This window comes from Schistocerca americana, chromosome 3 (genome assembly GCF_021461395.2).
Source record: "Schistocerca americana isolate TAMUIC-IGC-003095 chromosome 3, iqSchAmer2.1, whole genome shotgun sequence".
NCBI classification, from domain to species: domain Eukaryota; kingdom Metazoa; phylum Arthropoda; class Insecta; order Orthoptera; family Acrididae; genus Schistocerca; species Schistocerca americana.
In genome coordinates this window covers 647,324,408-647,345,323 of record NC_060121.1, presented here as the reverse complement: position 1 = coordinate 647,345,323, position 20,916 = coordinate 647,324,408, and the positions used below count along the sequence as shown (strand labels likewise).

General features: G+C 42.2%; 1 protein-coding gene across 1 annotated transcript in view; it reads left to right on the top strand.

The window, feature by feature from the left end:
- The window catches only part of LOC124607149 (E3 ubiquitin-protein ligase TRAIP), a 231,666-nt gene that overhangs the window by 71,321 nt on the left and 139,429 nt on the right, over positions 1-20,916 (top strand). Inside the window, exon 2 of the mRNA XM_047139357.1 lies at positions 14,557-14,680. Coding sequence (XP_046995313.1) covers positions 14,568-14,680 — 113 coding nt within the window. The 5' untranslated portion in view covers positions 14,557-14,567. The remainder of the gene's footprint in view (positions 1-14,556; positions 14,681-20,916) is intronic.

The window sequence follows — 20,916 nt, the reverse complement described above, 5'->3', positions numbered from 1 at the left end:
TTGTATTCCTTTATAGCCAATGACCATAGAGCCAACCTGACATGCAACAATTTGCAATTTAGCAGAAAGCCTAGAGCCCAATTATCACAATATATCCTTGTGTGGCTACCAGCTAAGTGATAATGGAACTTACAAGATACACAAAAAGTGGCAAAGACCTCTGATCCTGTTGTTGTGTAAGCATGTTCACAATCAGTCAATATGCAACTGACAAAGGCAGTACTACAAACAGGTGGTTTATCATCAATGTCTCTAATCTGAAAGAAACAAGCCCCAGCCAACAGATGAGGCATCTGTCACCAAGCAAAAATCTTGCGACATGTCTGGATGGTTTAACAATTATGAATTGACAAGAGTTTCTTTGATTTTTTCAAACGCTAACTAACACTTGGCTGACCAAATCCACAGTACTTGCTTTTTCAACAGGTTCAAGAGCAGTTTTGGATTTAAGATCTGATCTTGCATGATTTTACAATTTGTATTTTGTTTCATCAGGTAGGATTCGTTGGGGAATGTTCCAAGAATTTAATTCTCTCTCTTCTGAACTCAGACTTCCAAATTAATGGCGACATCATATTGCTGAAATTAGTCTAACACTTTTTTTACTAATTTAGCATGTTCCTCCCAAGTTTGGGTTGCAGTTAAGTCATCCCATACAAGGTGATTCTGATTAATAAGTCTGGACCTGGCATATGATTCTAGTGCTAGAAAAAAAAAAAAACACCACTCACATTCAGTCCAAAATGGATAACCAGCAAAGATAAAAGCTATGTATTTTCTTGAAGGTTCATCTAACTGATCCTGCCCGTATGAAGGCTCAGATCTATCGATGTTAAGTACTTAACACTATGGAACTGTTTTAATTGTTCTCCCAACTTTTCAGGACGGGTTCTCACTAGGATAATGATCTTATTGATTGCCCTGGCATCGGTTACCAATCGAATGTTTCCCCCAGCTTTTGTTGCCACTAGTAAGGGGTTGCAATATGGACACGATGATGGTGCAATAACTTTCCAGTGTAGCATTTTCCTGATGTCTTTTGGGACACCAGCTCACATAGACCAGGGAACAGGGTACAATGGCTAACAAATTGGTTCATGAGATATGACATTTAAATGGCAATGATATCTCTTGATCACTCCAGGTTTCTCTTCAAAAACTTTTACATATTCCAGTAAAACATTTATCAGTGTTGCCCGTTGGTCTTTGGTATGATATTGCAACTTAGATATTTTCATCATAATTTGTGACTCTGTATTGGGCTCGTTAGTGATTCCAGAATGCTGTTAGTATGAACTATTCTTTTCCCTGCCTATGAACTGAATTTTGATTTCTTGGCTACATTTTCCATGGCCCAAAATTGTATTCGAAAGTTAAGTTGCCACCTCGTACCCATCAATCAAAAGTATGCACTTCCCCAGACGTGTTTACTGTAGCCTTATTCTCATGGAGGAAATCAGTTCTGTCTATGCAGTGCACAATTAACATTTTTACAATTAGGGATGTGATCATAATTGCTGCATTTCCTGTCATTAACAGTATGCGGGACTGCCATTTAAAATTTTGGAATCTTGTGCCAATGACTCCTACAGTTACTTACTGGCAATGTAGGCACCTCCACTGTCTGACAGTCTTTCATACGGTCTGTAGGAGATACCACTAGCTGCAGCACCTGTACATATTGTAACCACCACAGGAATATCTCACCTACTGAAGCACCATTTTAGGTTGATTCTGACATGTTACCAGAACATAATTCCTGTCACATGTCTTGTCCATTGTCATACTGGATTAGTCAAATTTTTTTATGATTACGCATCTCTCGTTTTCCAACCAACCATCTGGGGGCTAGATGTGGTTGCAGTTAGTTTTACAAATGAGTAGTCAATGGTGAATTGCTCTTCATCACATCATTTCCATTTGAACTATTGTTCTGTCAGTTCATCCCCATAGGGTAACTACTGAGCTGAGGCTGCCACTACTGATTTTTATTTCTGTTGGCATACCCAGGATTAAAATAGTAGTTTTCTTTCTTCTGTTTATGCCTATTGTAGTAATTGTAACCATTGTTACTACTATCATTATTATTGTTATGGTGGTGTGTTTCAGAAGGCGAGATACACTGTAATAGGAACGATTTCTGTGGTGGTTGCAATTGGTACAGGTGCTACAGCTAGTGTTTTCTTCTATGGATTGTATGAAAGATTGTCAGATAATGGAAGTGTCTACATTGCCAGTCAGCAATTGTATGCTCTCCATTACCATTATCTCGGTAGTAATTACACTCCTGGAAATTGAAATAAGAACACCGTGAATTCATTGTCCCAGGAAGGGGAAACTTTATTGACACATTCCTGGGGTCAGATACATCACATGATCACACTGACAGAACCACAGGCACATAGACACAGGCAACAGAGCATGCACAATGTCGGCACTAGTACAGTGTATATCCACCTTTCGCAGCAATGCAGGCTGCTATTCTCCCATGGAGACGATCGTAGAGATGCTGGATGTAGTCCTGTGGAACGGCTTGCCATGCCATTTCCACCTGGCGCCTCAGTTGGACCAGCGTTCGTGCTGGACGTGCAGACCGCGTGAGACGACGCTTCATCCAGTCCCAAACATGCTCAATGGGGGACAGATCCGGAGATCTTGCTGGCCAGGGTAGTTGACGTACACCTTCTAGAGCACGTTGGGTGGCTCGGGATACATGCGGACGTGCATTGTCCTGTTCGAACAGCAAGTTCCCTTGCCGGTCTAGGAATGGTAGAACGATGGGTTCGATGACGGTTTGGATGTACCGTGCACTATTCAGTGTCCCCTCGACGATCACCAGTGGTGTACGGCCAGTGTAGGAGATCGCTCCCCACACCATGATGCCGGGTGTTGGCCCTGTGTGCCTCGGTCGTATGCAGTCCTGATTGTGGCGCTCACCTGCACGGCGCCAAACACGCATACGACCATCATTGGCACCAAGGCAGAAGCGACTCTCATCGCTGAAGACGACACGTCTCCATTCGTCCCTCCATTCACGCCTGTCGCGACACCACTGGAGGCGGGCTGCACGATGTTGGGGCGTGAGCGGAAGACGGCCTAACGGTGTGCGGGACCGTAGCCCAGCTTCATGGAGACGGTTGCGAATGGTCCTCGCCGATACCCCAGGAGCAACAGTGTCCCTAATTTGCTGGGAAGTGGTGGTGCGGTCCCCTACGGCACTTCGTAGGATCCTACGGTCTTGGCGTGCATCCGTGCGTCGCTGCGGTCCGGTCCCAGGTCGACGGGCATGTGCACCTTCCGCCGACCACTGGCGACAACATCGATGTACTGTGGAGACCTCACGCCCCACGTGTTGAGCAATTCGGCGGTACGTCCACCCGCCCTCCCGCATGCCCACTATACGCCCTCGCTCAAAGTCCGTCAACTGCACATACGGTTCACGTCCACGGTGTCGCGGCATGCTACCAGTGTTAAAGACTGCGATGGAGCTCCATATGCCACGGCAAACTGGCTGACACTGACGGCGGCGGTGCACAAATGCTGCGCAGCTAGCGCCATTTGACGGCCAACACCGCGGTTCCTGGTGTGTCCGCTGTGCCGTGCGTGTGATCATTGCTTGTACAGCCCTCTCGCAGTGTCCGGAGCAAGTATGGTGGGTCTGACACAGTGGTGTCAATGTGTTCTTTTTTCCATTTCCAGGAGTGTATTATGCACACAATTTCTGAGCCTTTAATCATGGTTAAGATTGTCACGTGTTTGGTAACAAGCCTTGGCATCTTCATTTATTAGATGAATGGACTCTATTACTGTCATAAACTCTTCAATATTTGACTCCAACACATTAATTAAAGTTTCTCGAATATATATAAATATTTTGGCCTTCAATAGCCAGATAACATCTTGCTGTGATGTTGGATTGTTCCAATATTTTGTCTTCCTTAATCTTCCCTGGACAGCACCTGATCAGTACTGGAATGCATGTTCAGAGTCGTCATAACTCTTACAATACTCAGCAACACTTGTTGCCCATAATGATATGTTTCCTGGTTGCATCTGGTCACAAATGCAATCTTTAATGCATTAGTCCATGAACTCATTGCTCCTCTAAAAGCTTTAATGAATGTGGTCAGCTGCATGCCTTTCTTATCAGGTACAAAGATTTGAAATTCATGGTGCCTGATTAGGGTATCCTCCATCATTACATATGCAAAATATGGCACTGCCCCAATGTGACACATGATGACAGGTGATTTGGCATTGCTCGATTGCTTTGCATTCGTGGACCTTTCCTTTGTAGCAGTTCAGATATTCTTCAACTTAGCGAAATCTCTCTTGACTTCACTTAAGTATTCGTCAACTGCATTCCGCAAAACCAAAAGGCCTTGCCTTAGTTGGTCATTTGATCACTGAGCTATAATCCACTGGAGTGTCCAATCTTGGTTGTAATTCACCACTTCAGCAGAAATCTGCCCTATGACTTCTTGAATCTTTACATTGGCTAGCTGCACAATCTGTGCTTCTGTGGCAGCCAACCAAGTATTAAACTCATAAGATAAGATAAGATTTTACATTGGGTTCTGTTTGCTAAGTGATAGTTCTATCTTAATCGAAAGCTAGCTGTTCAGCCTTCCAGGTTAAATGTTCAACAGTTTTGGATAAATCATTTTGATCTCTCCGAAGACTGTTAACATCCCAAGAAACTTTGTGCACAGATTATGGCAAACCCATACTGTTGAGTTTGTACCACGGGAAGCAAGGGATAGGATGTCATTATGGCTGGTATTCTCTTTCTACAACACAAACGCACATGTGGATTAACACAGTTCTTTATTTACATGAACAGATAGCTGCTACTTAACTTTAACAGAGTCCATGAGCCCGTAGTTGTCCTCTGCAGGCAATATAGGTAATATTGTTAAGGCACAATCTGGACGCTATGTACTGGTGCAGGCTGTGCTGAACAATGCCGCTCAGTGCATGAGTGACAGATGCCAACCTGGAGCAGTGACTAGAGTCAGTGACTGTGAGTTAGTGAGTCTGGCGACAGATTTCACCAGCACATTCCTCTCCCTTGAAATGTCGCACCATTGTCGTGTAGGGAAGATGCGGACGACAACAGGGAGGGGGCAGGACGCTGGACGTAAAGATGATCTGGGAGTCGTGTAGCCTACTCCCAACTGTACCCTACCATCTGTCTTGCAAGGCAACAGGAACACACTCCAGAAAACTGCTGCCAAGGCACATGTCCAGGCCTGAGGATGCATCCTGGAGTGATGATGGCGATGGTGACAACGGGTCCATGTCTATCAGGTTGGCGAGCGGGTTGGTGGGATGGGGAGGGGGGGGGGGGGGGTAGTGCATTATCTCCTCCATCATCCGTTTCTCCAGGGTGCCCTGGTTGAAGGTTCCATGGCTGTGCTTAAACCGTCGGGACCTGCCATCAAGTACATAAATGAGCTAATGCGTTCCTGGATCACACCTATTTCCCAGCGCCCATGGTCGCCAAAAACCCTGAAAAGAACAAGATCGCATCGTGCAAATCAATACTTGCGGACCATTGGCAGAGCCGGATACTGACATGGCTGTAGCAAGTGTAGAAGTTTCCAATGGCGGTGGCCATCCAGAAGTTCTGCTGGTGATGATCCATCTCATGGGTGAGGACAATAGGAGGGGGGGGGGGGGAGGGAGAGAGAGAGAGAGAGAGAGAGAGAGAGAGAGAGTTGCAGTGCCTATTCCCGTGGGTGGGTGGTGCGAAGATGGGCCGTCTGTTGTTCAAAAGTGTGTATGAAGCGTTCTGCTTCTCCATTGGACTGGGGTGAACTGGAGCACTTGTTAGGTGACAAATGCCATTTCGTTCACAAAACTGTTCAGTATCATGTGAAGTGAACTGTGGTCTGTTGACTAACACAAGTACTTCTGGCAAATCTTCGATGCAAAATATGGTGGTATGTGATGTGCTAGAAGCCATAGGTACCACAAGTGGGAGCTTGCTAAAAGAGTCTACCACTATGAGCCAAAAAGTGTTCCAAACTGGTCCTGCAAAGTCAGTGTGTATTCGTTGCCATGGCGACAGGCCAAGCTGAGAATGTCTGTTTTGACATTGGTTTTCTGTGCATGCGTGATACTATGACATCATCTATTCAATGCGGGCATCCATGCCCTACCAAGTACAGTGCCGTTTCACTATCCGTTTAGTGTAAACAATTCTCCAATGTCCTTGGTGTAGCAATCGCAACACTTCCTTTTGCAACACTGTGAGAATAAACACATGTGATAGTACACTGTCATTTTGAACTAGAATCTCAACTTGTTGAGCTGTAACATTATGCTGACTTGCACAATATTGGCACACAACTGAGTTCTGGATACTATTCAATGAACAAGGCCAAGACCTTTGAATGTAATGCAACAAAATATTGAGATCTGGGTCTGCTTCCGGGACCTGTGGAATTTTTCTGTAATGCAAGAGAAAGATTCCAGCAATTCAGAGTCCTGCACATTGATTTGGTAACAAGATATGGCATATGCATCAAAATCAGATTCTGGGCCAATTGGAAGGTGAGATAGGACGTCTGCATTACCATGCTTTGCCATAGATCTGTACACAATTTCGTACAGATACTTTGACAGCAACAAAGCCCAACATTGCAATTTTTTGAGCAGAGCCTGTCCACGAGTTCCTCAGGATGAGGTAACGGATAAGTGGCAACAATGGTCTGTAGGTTGACTGTAGACTTGAGGTCAACACAAATGCGAATGCAACCAGAATGCTTAGGCAACAGGACAAAAGGACTTGCCCTCTGACTAGCTTGAATGAAAGCAATTACACCATTATCTTGCAATTATTTCAATTCACTGGCTATGTTGTCTCTTAAAGCAATTGGAACGTGGCAGGCCCTGAATAACTTTTAGCCTGTGCATTGTCTTTCAAAGTAGCATGTGCTACAAAGTCATTAGCTTTTCCCATTCCGCCTGAAAATAGTTCAGCAAATTCTTTAAGCAAGCTACACTGTGTTGCGATGCCAAAGCCGATACTTGAAAGTACTTTGTCTTGGATGCTAAGGCCAAACAAATCAAAGGAACGTAAACCGAAAATGTTCTCACTGTCTCTTGATTTCAAAACAGTAAAATTGACTGTCCTAGTGTGAGATTCATAATTGGCAGGCAAACTACACTGTCCAAGCACTGGAATTTCCTGTCCAGTGTAAGCAGTGAGGTGCTTGCTAGATTTAGAAAGGCATGGTGAGACTGTTTGTACGTGGCATGATTAAGCAAAGTCACTGACGCACCTGTGTCTAACTGAAAGTTCACATGCGGGACAGAATTCGTAATGACACATATAGTTTGTTAGAACGTTGTTGCACAGCACTAGGGCAAGGAGGCACAACCTTAATCTTATTTTTGTCAGAACCTGTTGTAGGTATTGAAAACTCAGTGTTCACTGTGTGTGCGTGAGTCTGGTTTTTCTGGGAGCGGGCAAAATTGGTGTTTTTGTGCCGTTGCAAACAAACTGCTTGGACATGGCCTTGTTTTCCACAAATGTTACTTGATGGAAAATTCTGTCTTTTATTGTGAGTAAAACATCTGGAGCAGGACTTTACTAAATTCACAAGCCTGTTTACATGCCCATGTATCTGTCTGCGTTCATTGTTGTGGCTGCTTGGGGTGGTCGTGAGCAAGATGTGACTCAACATGACAAATCGGGGCTTGGTCAAACTTATTGGCCGCTATGGCACCCAAGTCATATTGCTCTAAGATTTGCAACACTTGAGAAAGTGATGGATCAGAGTACTTTTAAGATCTGTCCCTGTATTCTACTATCTGGGACATTGAATGTTATTGCATCCTGTATCATAAGATCACTGTAAAAGTTGCCACAACAATGCTTAAATTTACACTTCCTAGTCATGCCCGTTAATGCTGTGTACCACTGGTGGTACGTCTGTCCTGGATTTTTCTTCTGGCATAAGAACAGATATCTAGGTGCAGGTACTTGAACTTGCTGGTCATAGTACCGAGTTAATGCAATGATTACTTTGTCATAGCTGAATTCCTCAGGAGATGTGGTTGGGAATAGTTTCTGTATTAACCTAAACACTGGGGACCTCGCAATCGAAAGGAAGTATTCTAGCGTTACAGCACCTTGAAAGTGATGAACTAGACAATGTGCTTGGAACTGAGTCAGGTACTCAATTCACTCCTCTTCTGCTGCATTAAATTGCTGGAACATTTGTAAGCTGGTCAGTGACACTTTTTGGGCTGGCTGGTAGGTCAGTTGTGCGGCCAACACACTTTGTGCAGCCAGTAGTCGTCCCGTCATCAGTAAGGTAGCATTTAGTGCATTCTGCAACTGAATAACTTGTGTTAGATCCATCACATTGGCCGTCTGCATCTGAGGCACAGGGGCAGGGGGTGGAGGGGACAGGGAATTCATGATGTATACAAATACGCTGTATCAAAAAGCAAGCAAATCTTCTGAAAAGAGAAATGTGATTGGTTCTGCGGATCCTCTCCTGGAATACATTAAAGAACACAACAAAAAATTAGCAAACACTTGAGCACGATCACTCCTACAAGCTAAAACACAAGAGAAGCAAACAAGATCTTTGGCCAAGTTGATGAACTTCATGTTGTTATGGGTGGCCGGTATCCTTTCTACAACACAAATGCACATGTGGATTAACACGGTTCTTTATTGAACAGATAGCTGCTACTTAACTTCAGTAGAGTCCATATGTTGTGGTACAAGCTCATCCGTAGTAGTCCTCTGCTGACAATATCGGTAATCTTGCTATATCACAATCTGGACACTATGTACTGGTGTAGCCTATGCTTAACTATGCCACTTTGTGAATGAATGTTGGACACCAACCTGGAGTGTTGAATTGAGTCAATGACCGATGAGTTAGTGTGTCCCTCTGGCCTCTCTCGTGATAGGTGCGCTTGATAAAGTGCCTACTGTTGATACTCGTGCTACATCTTTGCCAACCGGTGTGCTGGCGACAGCTTACAGCAGCGCAAGCCCAGTGGAACTTAAATTTTACATTCTCCGATTTTATGTTTTTTGCTGTTCTACACCATAAATTCGTAGCCCTAAGGAAAAGCCCATGAGATAATTTCTTCCTAGTAAGATTTACCTCAATTTTAAGTTCTTACTTGATGTTTCACTTGACTTCATCCCATTTTTATTCCTATTAACATTTATAAGTGGCATAAAAGACAGATGGTTTGCACCATGGGTGGTAGTGGGGGTAGGGAATATTTTAGGCCACTGTGAAGAGGGGAGACGTGAGAGGAATTGCTGATGTAATCCACAATCATTGTTGCCAACACAGCTTACAACATTTAGCCTCACTGTGCAGTTATGATAAAAGTACTGCTAGGTTGCAGCAGTAGTGGAAAAGCAACACAGTTGACGCGAAATATTCCGGACTGAGGCAATACGTGACAAAGGGGCCCAGCTGCCACCATTTCTTGTGCCACTTATAACTCAATCTGATCGTTTTGCGTTTATTTCCAATGTAGTATGTTCAGCAACAATATCAATCATCAACCTATTAAGTTCAAACACTGAGTCTCAAAGTATGTGGTTGGCCATAATCGAGGAAACATCACTCTTTTCCGGCTAGTGAACTCTTATTGGCTGGTGACTTGTTAAGTCACCCAACAGCCAGCACGGACACCATACCGTACTAACACACATAAAATGAGATGGCCTACTGGGTGTGTGGGGAGAGAGAGAGAGAGAGAGAGAGAGAGAGAGAGAGAGAGAGAGAGAGAGAGAGGGGGGGGGGGGACCTTCAATGACAGGAATGCAGGTAGGAGTGCAAGCATTTTGTGAAGTACGTGACAATATGCTTTTCATGCAGATGTCACATGGAAATAGAACAAGGGTTTTGCAATAGCACACACTTTAAAGAGTTTCACGTTCAAAACTGACATACAATTGCAGTAGCTACATACACTACTCATGTATATACGTTGCACCACACATACTGTAGATCGTAAAGATTGGCAGCATTGATAGAGGGCGTGAACCAAAACTGTAGCAACTGAGTTTTCCTTCAAATTTACATTTTACACATTGTACAGAAATTCACTAAGCCAACTTGTAACAAGCTTGTAACGTCAATTGGGGAAGTAAACCAATTTTTTCATGTTTATGTTGCTCTCATCAAGCCTAAAATAACACCTTATCGGTGTTGAGCATATGAAGTGTGGTTCGTAAGAAAAGCATTAAACATCATCAGCAATGATGGCTAAGTTTGTCATTAAGCAGAGGTCCGTGTTTATGCTTATGGTTTAACCACATAGCTGCTGTGATGTTTTTGGCTTAATTCAACATTTTCGTCAATTTTTGCTCTTTTTATGGATGAGCACAAAGGATGATTTCTCAAGAATGCCTGTTTTGAATGTATAATTTGTGGTCTTAATATGTCGGAAAATAGCTCAATTAGCTTGTGCACAGGTACCAGTTTCAATTTTGTGATGAGTTTTTACTTGCTGTTACAAATCTGAGATTTTTTTGAGAACTGGTGAAATTCATTACCAAAAATTATTGTATATGTACATTTAATTTCCAGTGCTTGGACCGATTGTATACAAAGTATTGGAGAGGATTGCAATTTTTAATCGTGTTACCAATTCCATGTGCTTTTGCTTGTATTTTGGGGGTTTTAACATTTTCTCAATTCTGCATTTTCTTCAATTTTGCGTTTTTTAAGTTTGAACCACATGAAAGTGTAAAATAGGGGTTTCACTGTATATGCTTGCTTTAGTGCTGTTATTTCATCCATTAACTCTTTTGGCTATAGCATCCTGTTTCACTGCAAGCTGAAAAATCCAGATTAGGTAGCAACTTCCTCTTGTTTTGCAAACTCAGAAGCAATGGAATCTTATTTTTGTACTAATTCTTTAACCATCACATAATTTTTTTGATCCATTAGTTCTATTTTTCGTAATAAAAGAGTGAAAGTATCTATCGTCTGACTAGCCAACACTACATTGGCTTCCATCTCCGAAGCGCTTTCAGTTGATTGCCCCCTTTCAGTTGATTGCCCCCTTTCAGTTGATTGCCCCCTTTCAGTTGATTGCCCCCTTTCAGTTGATTGCCCCCTTTCAGTTGATTGCCCCCTTTCAGTTGATTGCCCCCTTTCAGTTGATTGCCCCTCACAAGACCGTATTTGACCATTTGTGAGGAAGTCTTTAACATAACCAGAATTCTCAAAAAATTTAAAAGAATCTGATTCCCACCAATGGAAAAATTAATATTAACACTGCTAAGCAGTAATGTTTTTATTAAGCAATAATGTTACTGATGTTACAATTGATATGCATTTACACAAAAAAAACTTATAGTGCTTTTGTAATTATTGCACTGTGGTACAATAAAAATTACAGTAACTGATAACACTTTATAGCAGCTAAGTTGAATCACATTACAATTGAGAGATATTGTATTGCTTAATACAAGCATTCACTCTGAAAGAATGTAAATGTACTTGTATGAGCTTGCTCATCCACTGATGCTGACCTGCTTGGCTATCTGTGGGTTCTCGTATTATGGATATTATCACCAATTCGGGTTTTTTTGCCCAACTATAAAATGAGGCAGAAAGTAAAATTATATTAATAAGAAGAATAAGCAGTGTACGTGGCTTTTAAGTGTTCTTGAGTGAGCACAAAATTTAAGTAAGTCTCTGCTTATTTTACAAACAGAACTTAAAAGTGCAATATTACACCCATCCCATCTGGTGTTGGCAGTAATTATTCATAGGAAACTCTATGTTCAACAATACTACAGCCATGGCTATCAAACTGAAAATCAGAAAATTGAAGTGCAGGTTCTAACTATGTCACTAATTATTATGAACTCTAGAGTTCATCACCAGACTACACACTAAACAAGATAATAAATGGTAGCATATCTACTTTAATGTTTATCTGCTATATAGACACATTCAGGCTCAAAGTCTCTCCGCAGTGACAGCAAGCTCTACATGTCTCACCTTGCGGGGCGTGTAAGGTTAGCAGCCAATTCATGTTGCTGTGTAAGATAGGGGCTGGGTTTACTGCTAGTGGCTGCAGTTACGTTGTGAGATGGGATTCAACATTATTACAGTTAATTATTTACTGTATTCAGCAATATTACAATAGTTGCTGGATATGTTTTGCTCTTCCTTGAAAGCATAAGTCAACATGTGTTTACATTTACTTGCAAACACCTTTACCGATGTTCCACATGTAATCAAATGCAGATAATCAATTATTGCTGTCTTCAGTTCATTTGTTGTCTTTGGTTTATTTTGATACACAAATGTTTTAGCCCCACTCCAAAGGAAATAGTTGGGTGGAGACAGATACAGTGAGTGCAGGGGCCAGAGACCTTCCATAATTAGTCGTGTCTCCCAAAATTTCATCTGAAAGTGTGTTGTAGGAGCAATAACACTGTCTTGTTTGAAAAATGAATGATTGACCTCATTTTCATTCAGCAGGGCAACAAATGGATAAATTGTCTGGGAATTATGATAGTATCTAAAAAGGTCAGCCCTGTAATTTGCGCTCTTGTTATGGCAACCTACACTCTGATTTTCTCTGCGTGCAATGGTGTTTCTCTTATGGCATGTGAGTTTTCTGATGAAGAAATTTGTGAATTTTGGGAATTAATGTAGCCAGAGAGGTGAAAAAAAAAAAAGCGTCATCAGTGAAAAAAAGTTCGATCTCAGACACAAACTCCATGTCGGTTAACAAATCGCTGAAACGATTCACAATACACTATTGGTTTTGCATTGTCCACACATTGTAATTGTTGCACAGCAGTAATTTTATATGGATACATCCCCAGTTCTTTGATTATGGCCTTATGTGCTGTTGTAAGAGAGACTTTAGCCTCTCGCGATAATCTCCTCAGTAATTATGTTGGATTCTGCAACTTTTATATTCAAAATGTCGTCAAGCTGCTGTTCTGTTAAAACAGTGGACCTGTCAGTTTGTGGAAATCATGAACTGAGTCTGTTGTCTGGAATTTGTGAATTAAATCGTGTACAGTGTCACGATGTTAACACCTATAAGGAGGAAAACTCGATCTAAATTGCCAACTCACATGCTCCGTGAAGTTTTCTCATGAATGGAAAAACTTGTCCACGAAAAACTCAACCTCTGGAGTAGTAAGTATTCTCACTACACTCAGCTTATACATAATCTAGGCAATAACACAACTAAAAGCTGCAATGGACACACAATACTACTACCCCTACCCTACCACTGCAGGTCTACAGAACACCTGCAGGTGAGACTTGAATGTGTTGCCAACCTTGCACACCCCACAAGGTGAGACACACAAGCCTCACCGCTGTGGAGAGACTTTGCAGACTCTGTAGTTTAAGTACTCTACTCAAAGAGTAATGAAAATTGCTATTTGCTATAATTAATTCATTAATTTTCATCAGATCCAAGTAAGGTTTATGGTCTACCGGAATGATAGCAGAAATTACGTAATATTAGATTTATTGCAGATCAGATTACATCATACCTTTCACAAAAAGCATCAGAGCAAAAGTGAATAAGTATTTTTTCAAACAGATCATTATATTATATCTTATGTGAATCACCTTAGTACAGGGAGTTAATACTGGATCACAGATATATGATCCACAGTTATTCATCATATGTGACAAAGATCACAGTTATCAAGATAGAAAACAGATGGAATTTTCTCCAATTATGACAAGTCATTACAATGTGGTTCAGACAGATGTGGGAATTTCATCCTTAAGGATGCTCATTGGACCAATCATCTTTCTTCATTGCTCACTGAAGAGAGTGTTATGCTCCACAGATACTACTGAAATGAGAATTGTGTTTATGGAGTTATTTATATAGGCAGGTCCCATTGTTTTGCAATACCATATTTCAGTGAGGAATATTTATTTTTTCTAGGTGCCCTGCTACTTGACAGGTATGATGTCATGTAGTGTAAAGCAATATTCAACACACTCGTAACTGATACAGACCACAGTGTGAATAAAATTTTTCACAGGCATCAAAGCTGGCTATACAAAGCAAATAGCTATTTGAAGAGAGAGACATTGTTCCAGCCTGAACATGCCTATTAGATTGTAAGAGAGCATTGGCTGTTTCCTTGAACACAAAAGAGAATTCTAGGCTACAACATATTGTAGTAGACAATCTTTTAACCATTCCAAGCATAGACAAGACGAAATGTGCATGGCAGACATGTCCAGTCACCTGTTCTTAGATACATATCTCCATTATTATTTCACAAATGATTATCGATCTCTACAATATAGGTTAATTGTAAATGGTGGTAGATTATCTCTTACATTCACCAACCTCATTTTACTTTATGATAAAGCAATAAAATATTCTTCACATATAACATTATCTTGAGTAGTTTTGCATTGTGTTAGCAGTAAAAAAATAGTTATTTACAAAAAATTATACTACTTCAATTGATTTACCTTATCAAGGTATCAAATTTTCCACTTCATAAAATATCCTAATATTAATTTTGGTCTTGATGATTATCTGTTTCAGTGATAACAAATATGCACGTAAGTTGCGTAATCTGCAGTGACCTGTTCGTTGCAGCTGATGATACGTTCTGCACACAGTGTGGTCACCTTTTTCATTACCAGTGTTTGATACAGTGGATTGAAAGGTGAGCCTTCAGTGAAGTGCATTTTTCTGGTAATAACAGAGGTACCAGTTATACAGCATAATTGTGTCTGCATACATTGGTATTTAAAAAGAAAATGTTTAGAAAACATAGAAAGTAAGTGTAGTGGTGAGATGTGTGATGACACTAAATTAAATTTGAAGCTGTGGCATAGAAAAGAAGAAATATCATTGTACTTTCGTCTGCTTATGCATTCCATCAAAAGCTTGCAGTAAAACATGCTGCATCAGTCTTCCCCCAATTCTGTCTGAATTCTCAACATAAAGGTTCCAGCATTTTTTTTGGTCATAAATCTATTGTAGTTTTACACTGAAGATCCAAATAAATTGGTACTCCTGCCTAATGTCGTGTAGGGCCCCTGCATGCAACAAGACGTTGCATGGGCTCGATTAATATCTGAAATGGTGCTGGAGGTCAGTGACACCATAAATCTTTCAGGGCTGTCCGTATGAGGAGGTGGAGATCTCTGAGTAGCACGTTGAAAGGCATCCCAGGTATGCTCAATAATGCTCATGTCTGGGGAGTTTGGTGGCCAGCAGAAGTGTTTAAACTCAGAAGTGTGTTCCTTGTGCAACTCTGTAGCAGGTCTGGATGTATGGGGTGTAACATTGTCCTGATGGAATTGCGCAAGTCCATCGGAATGCACAGTGGGTATGAGTAGATGCAGGTAATCAGACAGGATGCTTACAAATGTTTCACCTGTCAGAGTTGTATCTAAATGTATCAGGGGCCCCATATCACTGCAACTGTACATACCCCCACACCATTACAGAGCCTCCACCAGGATGAACAGTCCCCTGCTGACATGCAAGGTCCGTGGATACATGAGGTTGTCTCCGTACCCCTACATGTCCATCTGCTCAATACAGTTTGGAATTAGACTTGTCCGGCCAGGCAACATTTTCCAGTCAACAACAATCCAATGTCAGTGTTGAAGGGCCCAGGCGAGGTGTAAAGCTTTGTGTCGCGCGGTCATCATAGGTACACAGCTGGGCCTTCGGCTCCAAAAACCCATAACAATGATGTTTCGTTGAATGATTCACTCTCTGACACTTGTTGATGGCCCAGCACTGAAATCTGCAGCAGTTCGGGGAAGGGTTGCACTTATTTCACATTGAACAACTCTCTTCAGTCGTCGTAGGTCTGCTCTTGCAGGGTCTTTTTCTGGCTGCAGCGCTGTCGGAGATTTGATGTTTTACCAGATTCCAGATATTTAGGATACACTCTTGAAATGATTGTACGGGAAAATCCCCAGTTCTTTGCTACCTTGAAAGATGCTGTGTCCCATCGCTCATGCTCCAACTATAACACCACATTCAAACTCGCTTAAATCTTGATAACATGCCATTGTAGCAGCAGTAACCAATATAATAACTGCGCCAGAAACTTGTTATCTTATATAAGCGTTGCCGACCACAGCGCTGTATTCTGCCTGTTAACATATCTCTGTATTTGAAAACACGTGCCTATACCAGTTTCTTTGGCAATTCAGTGTAGAATGGTAGAAATATTCTGCAATTCAATACAAGGAGGAAAACTGATCTGCATCTCCTTCTGGCGATTCTATGACAATACTGAACTGTAAATCCCATTAATAACATTTTCATTGAAACAAAATATCTGACAGACATCAAGATCTTTAAAATACAGTTTATCCATCTCCTAGTTTTCAGAGATATTAGTTCTGTTCTTGTAGTGAAAAGGCCAAAATTGTGTGTGTGTGTGTGTGTGTGTGTGTGTGTGTGTGTGTGTGTGTGTGTGTGTGTCACCACTCTCCCTCCCCCCCTCCTTCCAGGCCCCCCTCTCCCCCACCACCCCCCTCTCCCCCCACCACCCTTTTTCAATACACACTGGTGACTGTCTCTCATCCTGGAGTCTGAATGACTTATCCTTCCTTTCTAATCTTTCCTTCTGTCCTCTCCAAGGAAGGAACTAATAGTTTTGAAAACTACAAGTAGTGTTGGCACTTTTACTTCTCTATCTACCTATAGGGAGTACTAAACTTTTAACCTCCTGAAGGAAAGCGATGGCCACAATTCTGCCTCAGAATTTGTTAGTTTTCTCAAGTGTAATTGTCATTGTGATCTTTAATCCAGCTGACACATTCCACTTCATAATGTTCATGACAACCATGGATTGTGTGTGGAACATGGACTTAACTAGCTTCACTAATCATTTTGCTGCAACTGATGTAATGAACAGGTACTATGTGACACAATTTGTCATTCACATATGGTTTGTCTAACGGTTTCGGCGACAAGAGAAGTGGTGCAAAACTGGATTGCGAACTTCACACATCTCTTACTACAATTGACTTACTTGAAACGTTTAGCTGATCCTCTTCTCTGGATATGCGGCTGCGTCAATCTCTACAACTTCATCTCCAAAGAAATAATGCTGGTTAGAGGAACAAAAAAATGCTCTCTCTCTCTCTCTCTCTCTCTCTCTCTCTCTCTCTCTCTCTCTCTCTCTTTCTCTCTCTCTAGAAATAACTCGGTACCCTCATACTTTCAGTTCAGGTATATTTTCATTTCCACAAGTTTCATATAAGCACACAAAATACAAACTCTTGCAAGTCAACTACATCAATAACCATCAGAAGCTATTAACTATAATTACAATGTGGTGGGTTTAATAACCACCAAAAATTCAAAAACCAGATCTTGCTTCTAGCTGGTCTAACACCAGGATTAAATATGAGTCTCTAGACACATCATGTTTCAATTGTCTATAGCAATTACAATTATTTGACCACCAAGGAATAATACATAGTTACTCCTTGCAGGCTCCATACAGGTTCTATGGTGCGAGCGGCGAACATTTGTCGGCATCGCACATCTGACGCAACTCCTATCCTCCCACGACCAACGTCCATCCTGCACACACAGACACGTGCTGCGCAGTAAATAGGCTCTCATTCTAATACTTATCTTCAAAAAAAATTGCGTGTTTGAGGTGGCAGAAGGTAGAGTGGTTCCAGAATTTATGTGGAAATTCTCGAATCTCTAAAACTGCCCTCTTGCTATTAAGACAAAGAGCTATGCACCTATTTAGCAAAGATTAGCTGATTGTAAAGATAAAGGGGGCTGTTATCTTACCCCATGTGTGTTGAGCCTATTATCAAGTGACTTAGTGCTCTGGTGAGAGGAGCCCCCAATATCTGCTGCTTGTGGCATGTAGATCTCTTTAAAATGATGGAGTGTGTTTTGTATTCTGACAGGAGTATCCTCTATTTTTGCTGGCTGCTAATTGGAGGTTTTGCTTGTACTTCAGTCCCCTCCCCCCTCCCCTCCCCTCCCCTCCCCCACCCCCCCCTCCCCACCCCCTCCCCTCCCCACCCCCCTCCCCCTCCCCCCACCCCTCCCCTCCCCACCCCTCCCCCTCCCCACCCCCTCCCCTCCCCACCCCCTCCCCTCTCCCCACCCCCTCCCCTCCCCACCCCCTCCCCCTCCCCACCCCCCTCCCCCTCCCCACCCCCCTCCCCACCACCCTCCCCCTCCCCACCCCCCTCCCCCTCCCCACCCCCTCCCCTCCCCACCCCCCTCCCCCTCCCCACCCCCTCCCCTCCCCACCCCCTCCCCTCCCACCCCCTCCCCTCCCACCCCCTCCCCCTCCCCCTCCCCTCCCCACTCCCTCCCCTCCCCTCCCCCTCCCCTCTCCCTCCCCCTCCCCTGCCCCTTTCCTCCCCCACCCCTGCACCTTTCCTCCCCCTCCTCTGCCTCTCCCCCTCCCCCTCCGGCTTCCCCCTCCCCTCCGGCTGCCCCCCTCCCCCTCCGGCTGCCCCTGCCCCCCTCGCGCCCTCGCCCCCCCACCTCTCCCCCCCTTTTCACATCAGACCATTTAGATTTCTGTTGATTGCTTAAAGCAAATCCTGACATGATATGTAGACAACTGATTGCCTCCCTTTTTCTGTCCATGTTTATGCTCTGCCTCTAATGACATTGCCTTTCACAATTAATTAAACTCTGATTTTCATTAATTTCTTAGACCAGAGAACAGATGGCTATATTTTTCCTGCTGTGTGCACTATTTTCAAATCTTTTAGGACTGCCTTATTTTTATTTTAGGTTTCAGAAATTTCAGCTCTCATTGTTTTAGTGAGTTGTGATTTAAGAAGATTGTATTTATATTGTGTTCTTTTCAATCATTCTCATCTCACAGTACTTCAGAAATGGTTCTTGCACAGTGCATGAATCATTAAACTAAAAACTTAACTCAGTTTCATATAATTTTGTATGATAAATATTAGTATGTCATTTTACTCAGATGGTTAAAGCTGTAGTGAATGAATAGCTAGCTATACAGGTCCGCAGATAATTAATCGAAGAATCTGCAGACACTTTTTAAAAATGAACCACTCATTGCACCTGCACGAGCATTTGGTGATTAAGAGTCATGCTGTATTTTTACTTATCGGGTTCCATGTGAGCTGAACGTACCTGGTCTTGGAATGACATTGTACACACTGATTGGAAAATTTGTTAACAAAAGCAATAAAAGATTTAATAAAACTCTAAAAAAATATTGCATAAGGTTGGCTTTCATCTTAGATTTCAGAGTTAAGGTATATCATTCATTCTTTTTCTGGTGGAAGTTTGTTGAAAATCAACTCGTTGAATAGTTTCAAAGAGTTACAAGCTCTGCATGGATGATGCCCTCATGAGAGATTGGCTGAAATAGGGAACAATTATATTAATCAGTGATGTATGCTGCCAACACTCTTCTCTGAGTATGTAATGGCAAAATGGAACTTCAAGCCCTGCCTGCATTGTATGTGTAGAGGTGTGGGATGGGGAAAAATAGAAAAGTCAGAAAATAAGCCATGGCAAACTAAAAGAAAGTGAAGAAAAATGAAAAATAGTTACTGAGAAGAAATGCTGACCCCCCCCCCCTTTCTCTCTCTCTCTCTCTCTCTCTCTCTCTCTCTCTCTGCGTGTGTGTGTGGGCGCGCGTGCGTGCGTGCGTCAGATATGTCTAAAGATGATGCAGCATGTTGTTCTAGGCTGTGAGCTGAGTTTGTGAAAACACCACTTTCAACAAGGTGGCATTTTCACTTGATGAGACATCAATGTACAAGAAAGTTGATAATCCACTTTCAGAGCAGCTATTTAGAAACTGGCAAAATACAATAAAACATTCCACATTTAAACACACAAGTGCTGTGTGGGTTTTAAAGTTATGGACTTTAATATTAGACATCGTGGTTGGAATAAGTTGCTACTATGCTGATTTAAGAGCCTTAATATATAAACAGTGACTGGCATTTCATTTTATTTATTATTTTAACTTGAGTGAGAACAAGAGCTCAGAAGCTAGTGTGACTGCTGTTTCTCGTGAGATGTTTCTGTGCTCCACGGATCAGTCTAGGTTGGTAGTTGGATTTCTCTTACTTTACATATTGCTCCACGATACCAACTGGTCACTTTTAATGTCTGTACAAAGCATTTGCTTGCATTGATAAGAAAAGCTTAAGTTTCTTTGAAACTGTTAATGTTTTATGTACCTGGTTTCAATCATTCTTAAATGAAGGAATGCAAAAAAGATGCTGAATAATTCAACAATTTAGGAAGCAGAGAAATAATGAATGGATTCCTCCTAGCTTGAATTTTAGATCAGTCCTATTCGTTATTTGTGTGAATGACCATCTATGTAAGAACAGCAGACTACTGGTGGGGAGGGGTGTAGGGGTGGAGGTGGGGGGAGGGGGAGGAGAGCATTTTCGAGTGATGAAAAGCAGTTATGGTACAGGATGTGCTTGTGCGTGTGTATTGTGGGGGGGGGGGGGGGGGGGGGGGCGGGCATGTAGAAAGCCTAACAAACAATATTAATATTGACCTGAGTGTGTTTTCCACATTGTGACTGTTGGGAATTGCCGCTGTTCTATATCATCATCAGAATGTTGTCCATCAAACAAGGAACATTACATTGTGGTTTAAACTGTCAGATATATTTGTTGGAGAGGCCTGCACAAAGCATAGTACTTACTTCAATCCCATTAAAGATTTTGTGGTGGAATTAAGTTCAGCTACATGGTAGACCTAAATACCAGCAACAACTGTGTACCAAGCTTGTAGACCACTGTAAACAGATTCCAGTTGAGAGAATCAGAATTAAGTGGGAAGCATCCCCTTTACATACTGCATTACCCTTTCAATATCCTCATACCACTTTCTCTATCTGTTCATCTTCAGTTTGCGACGTCGGCATGTATACCTGAA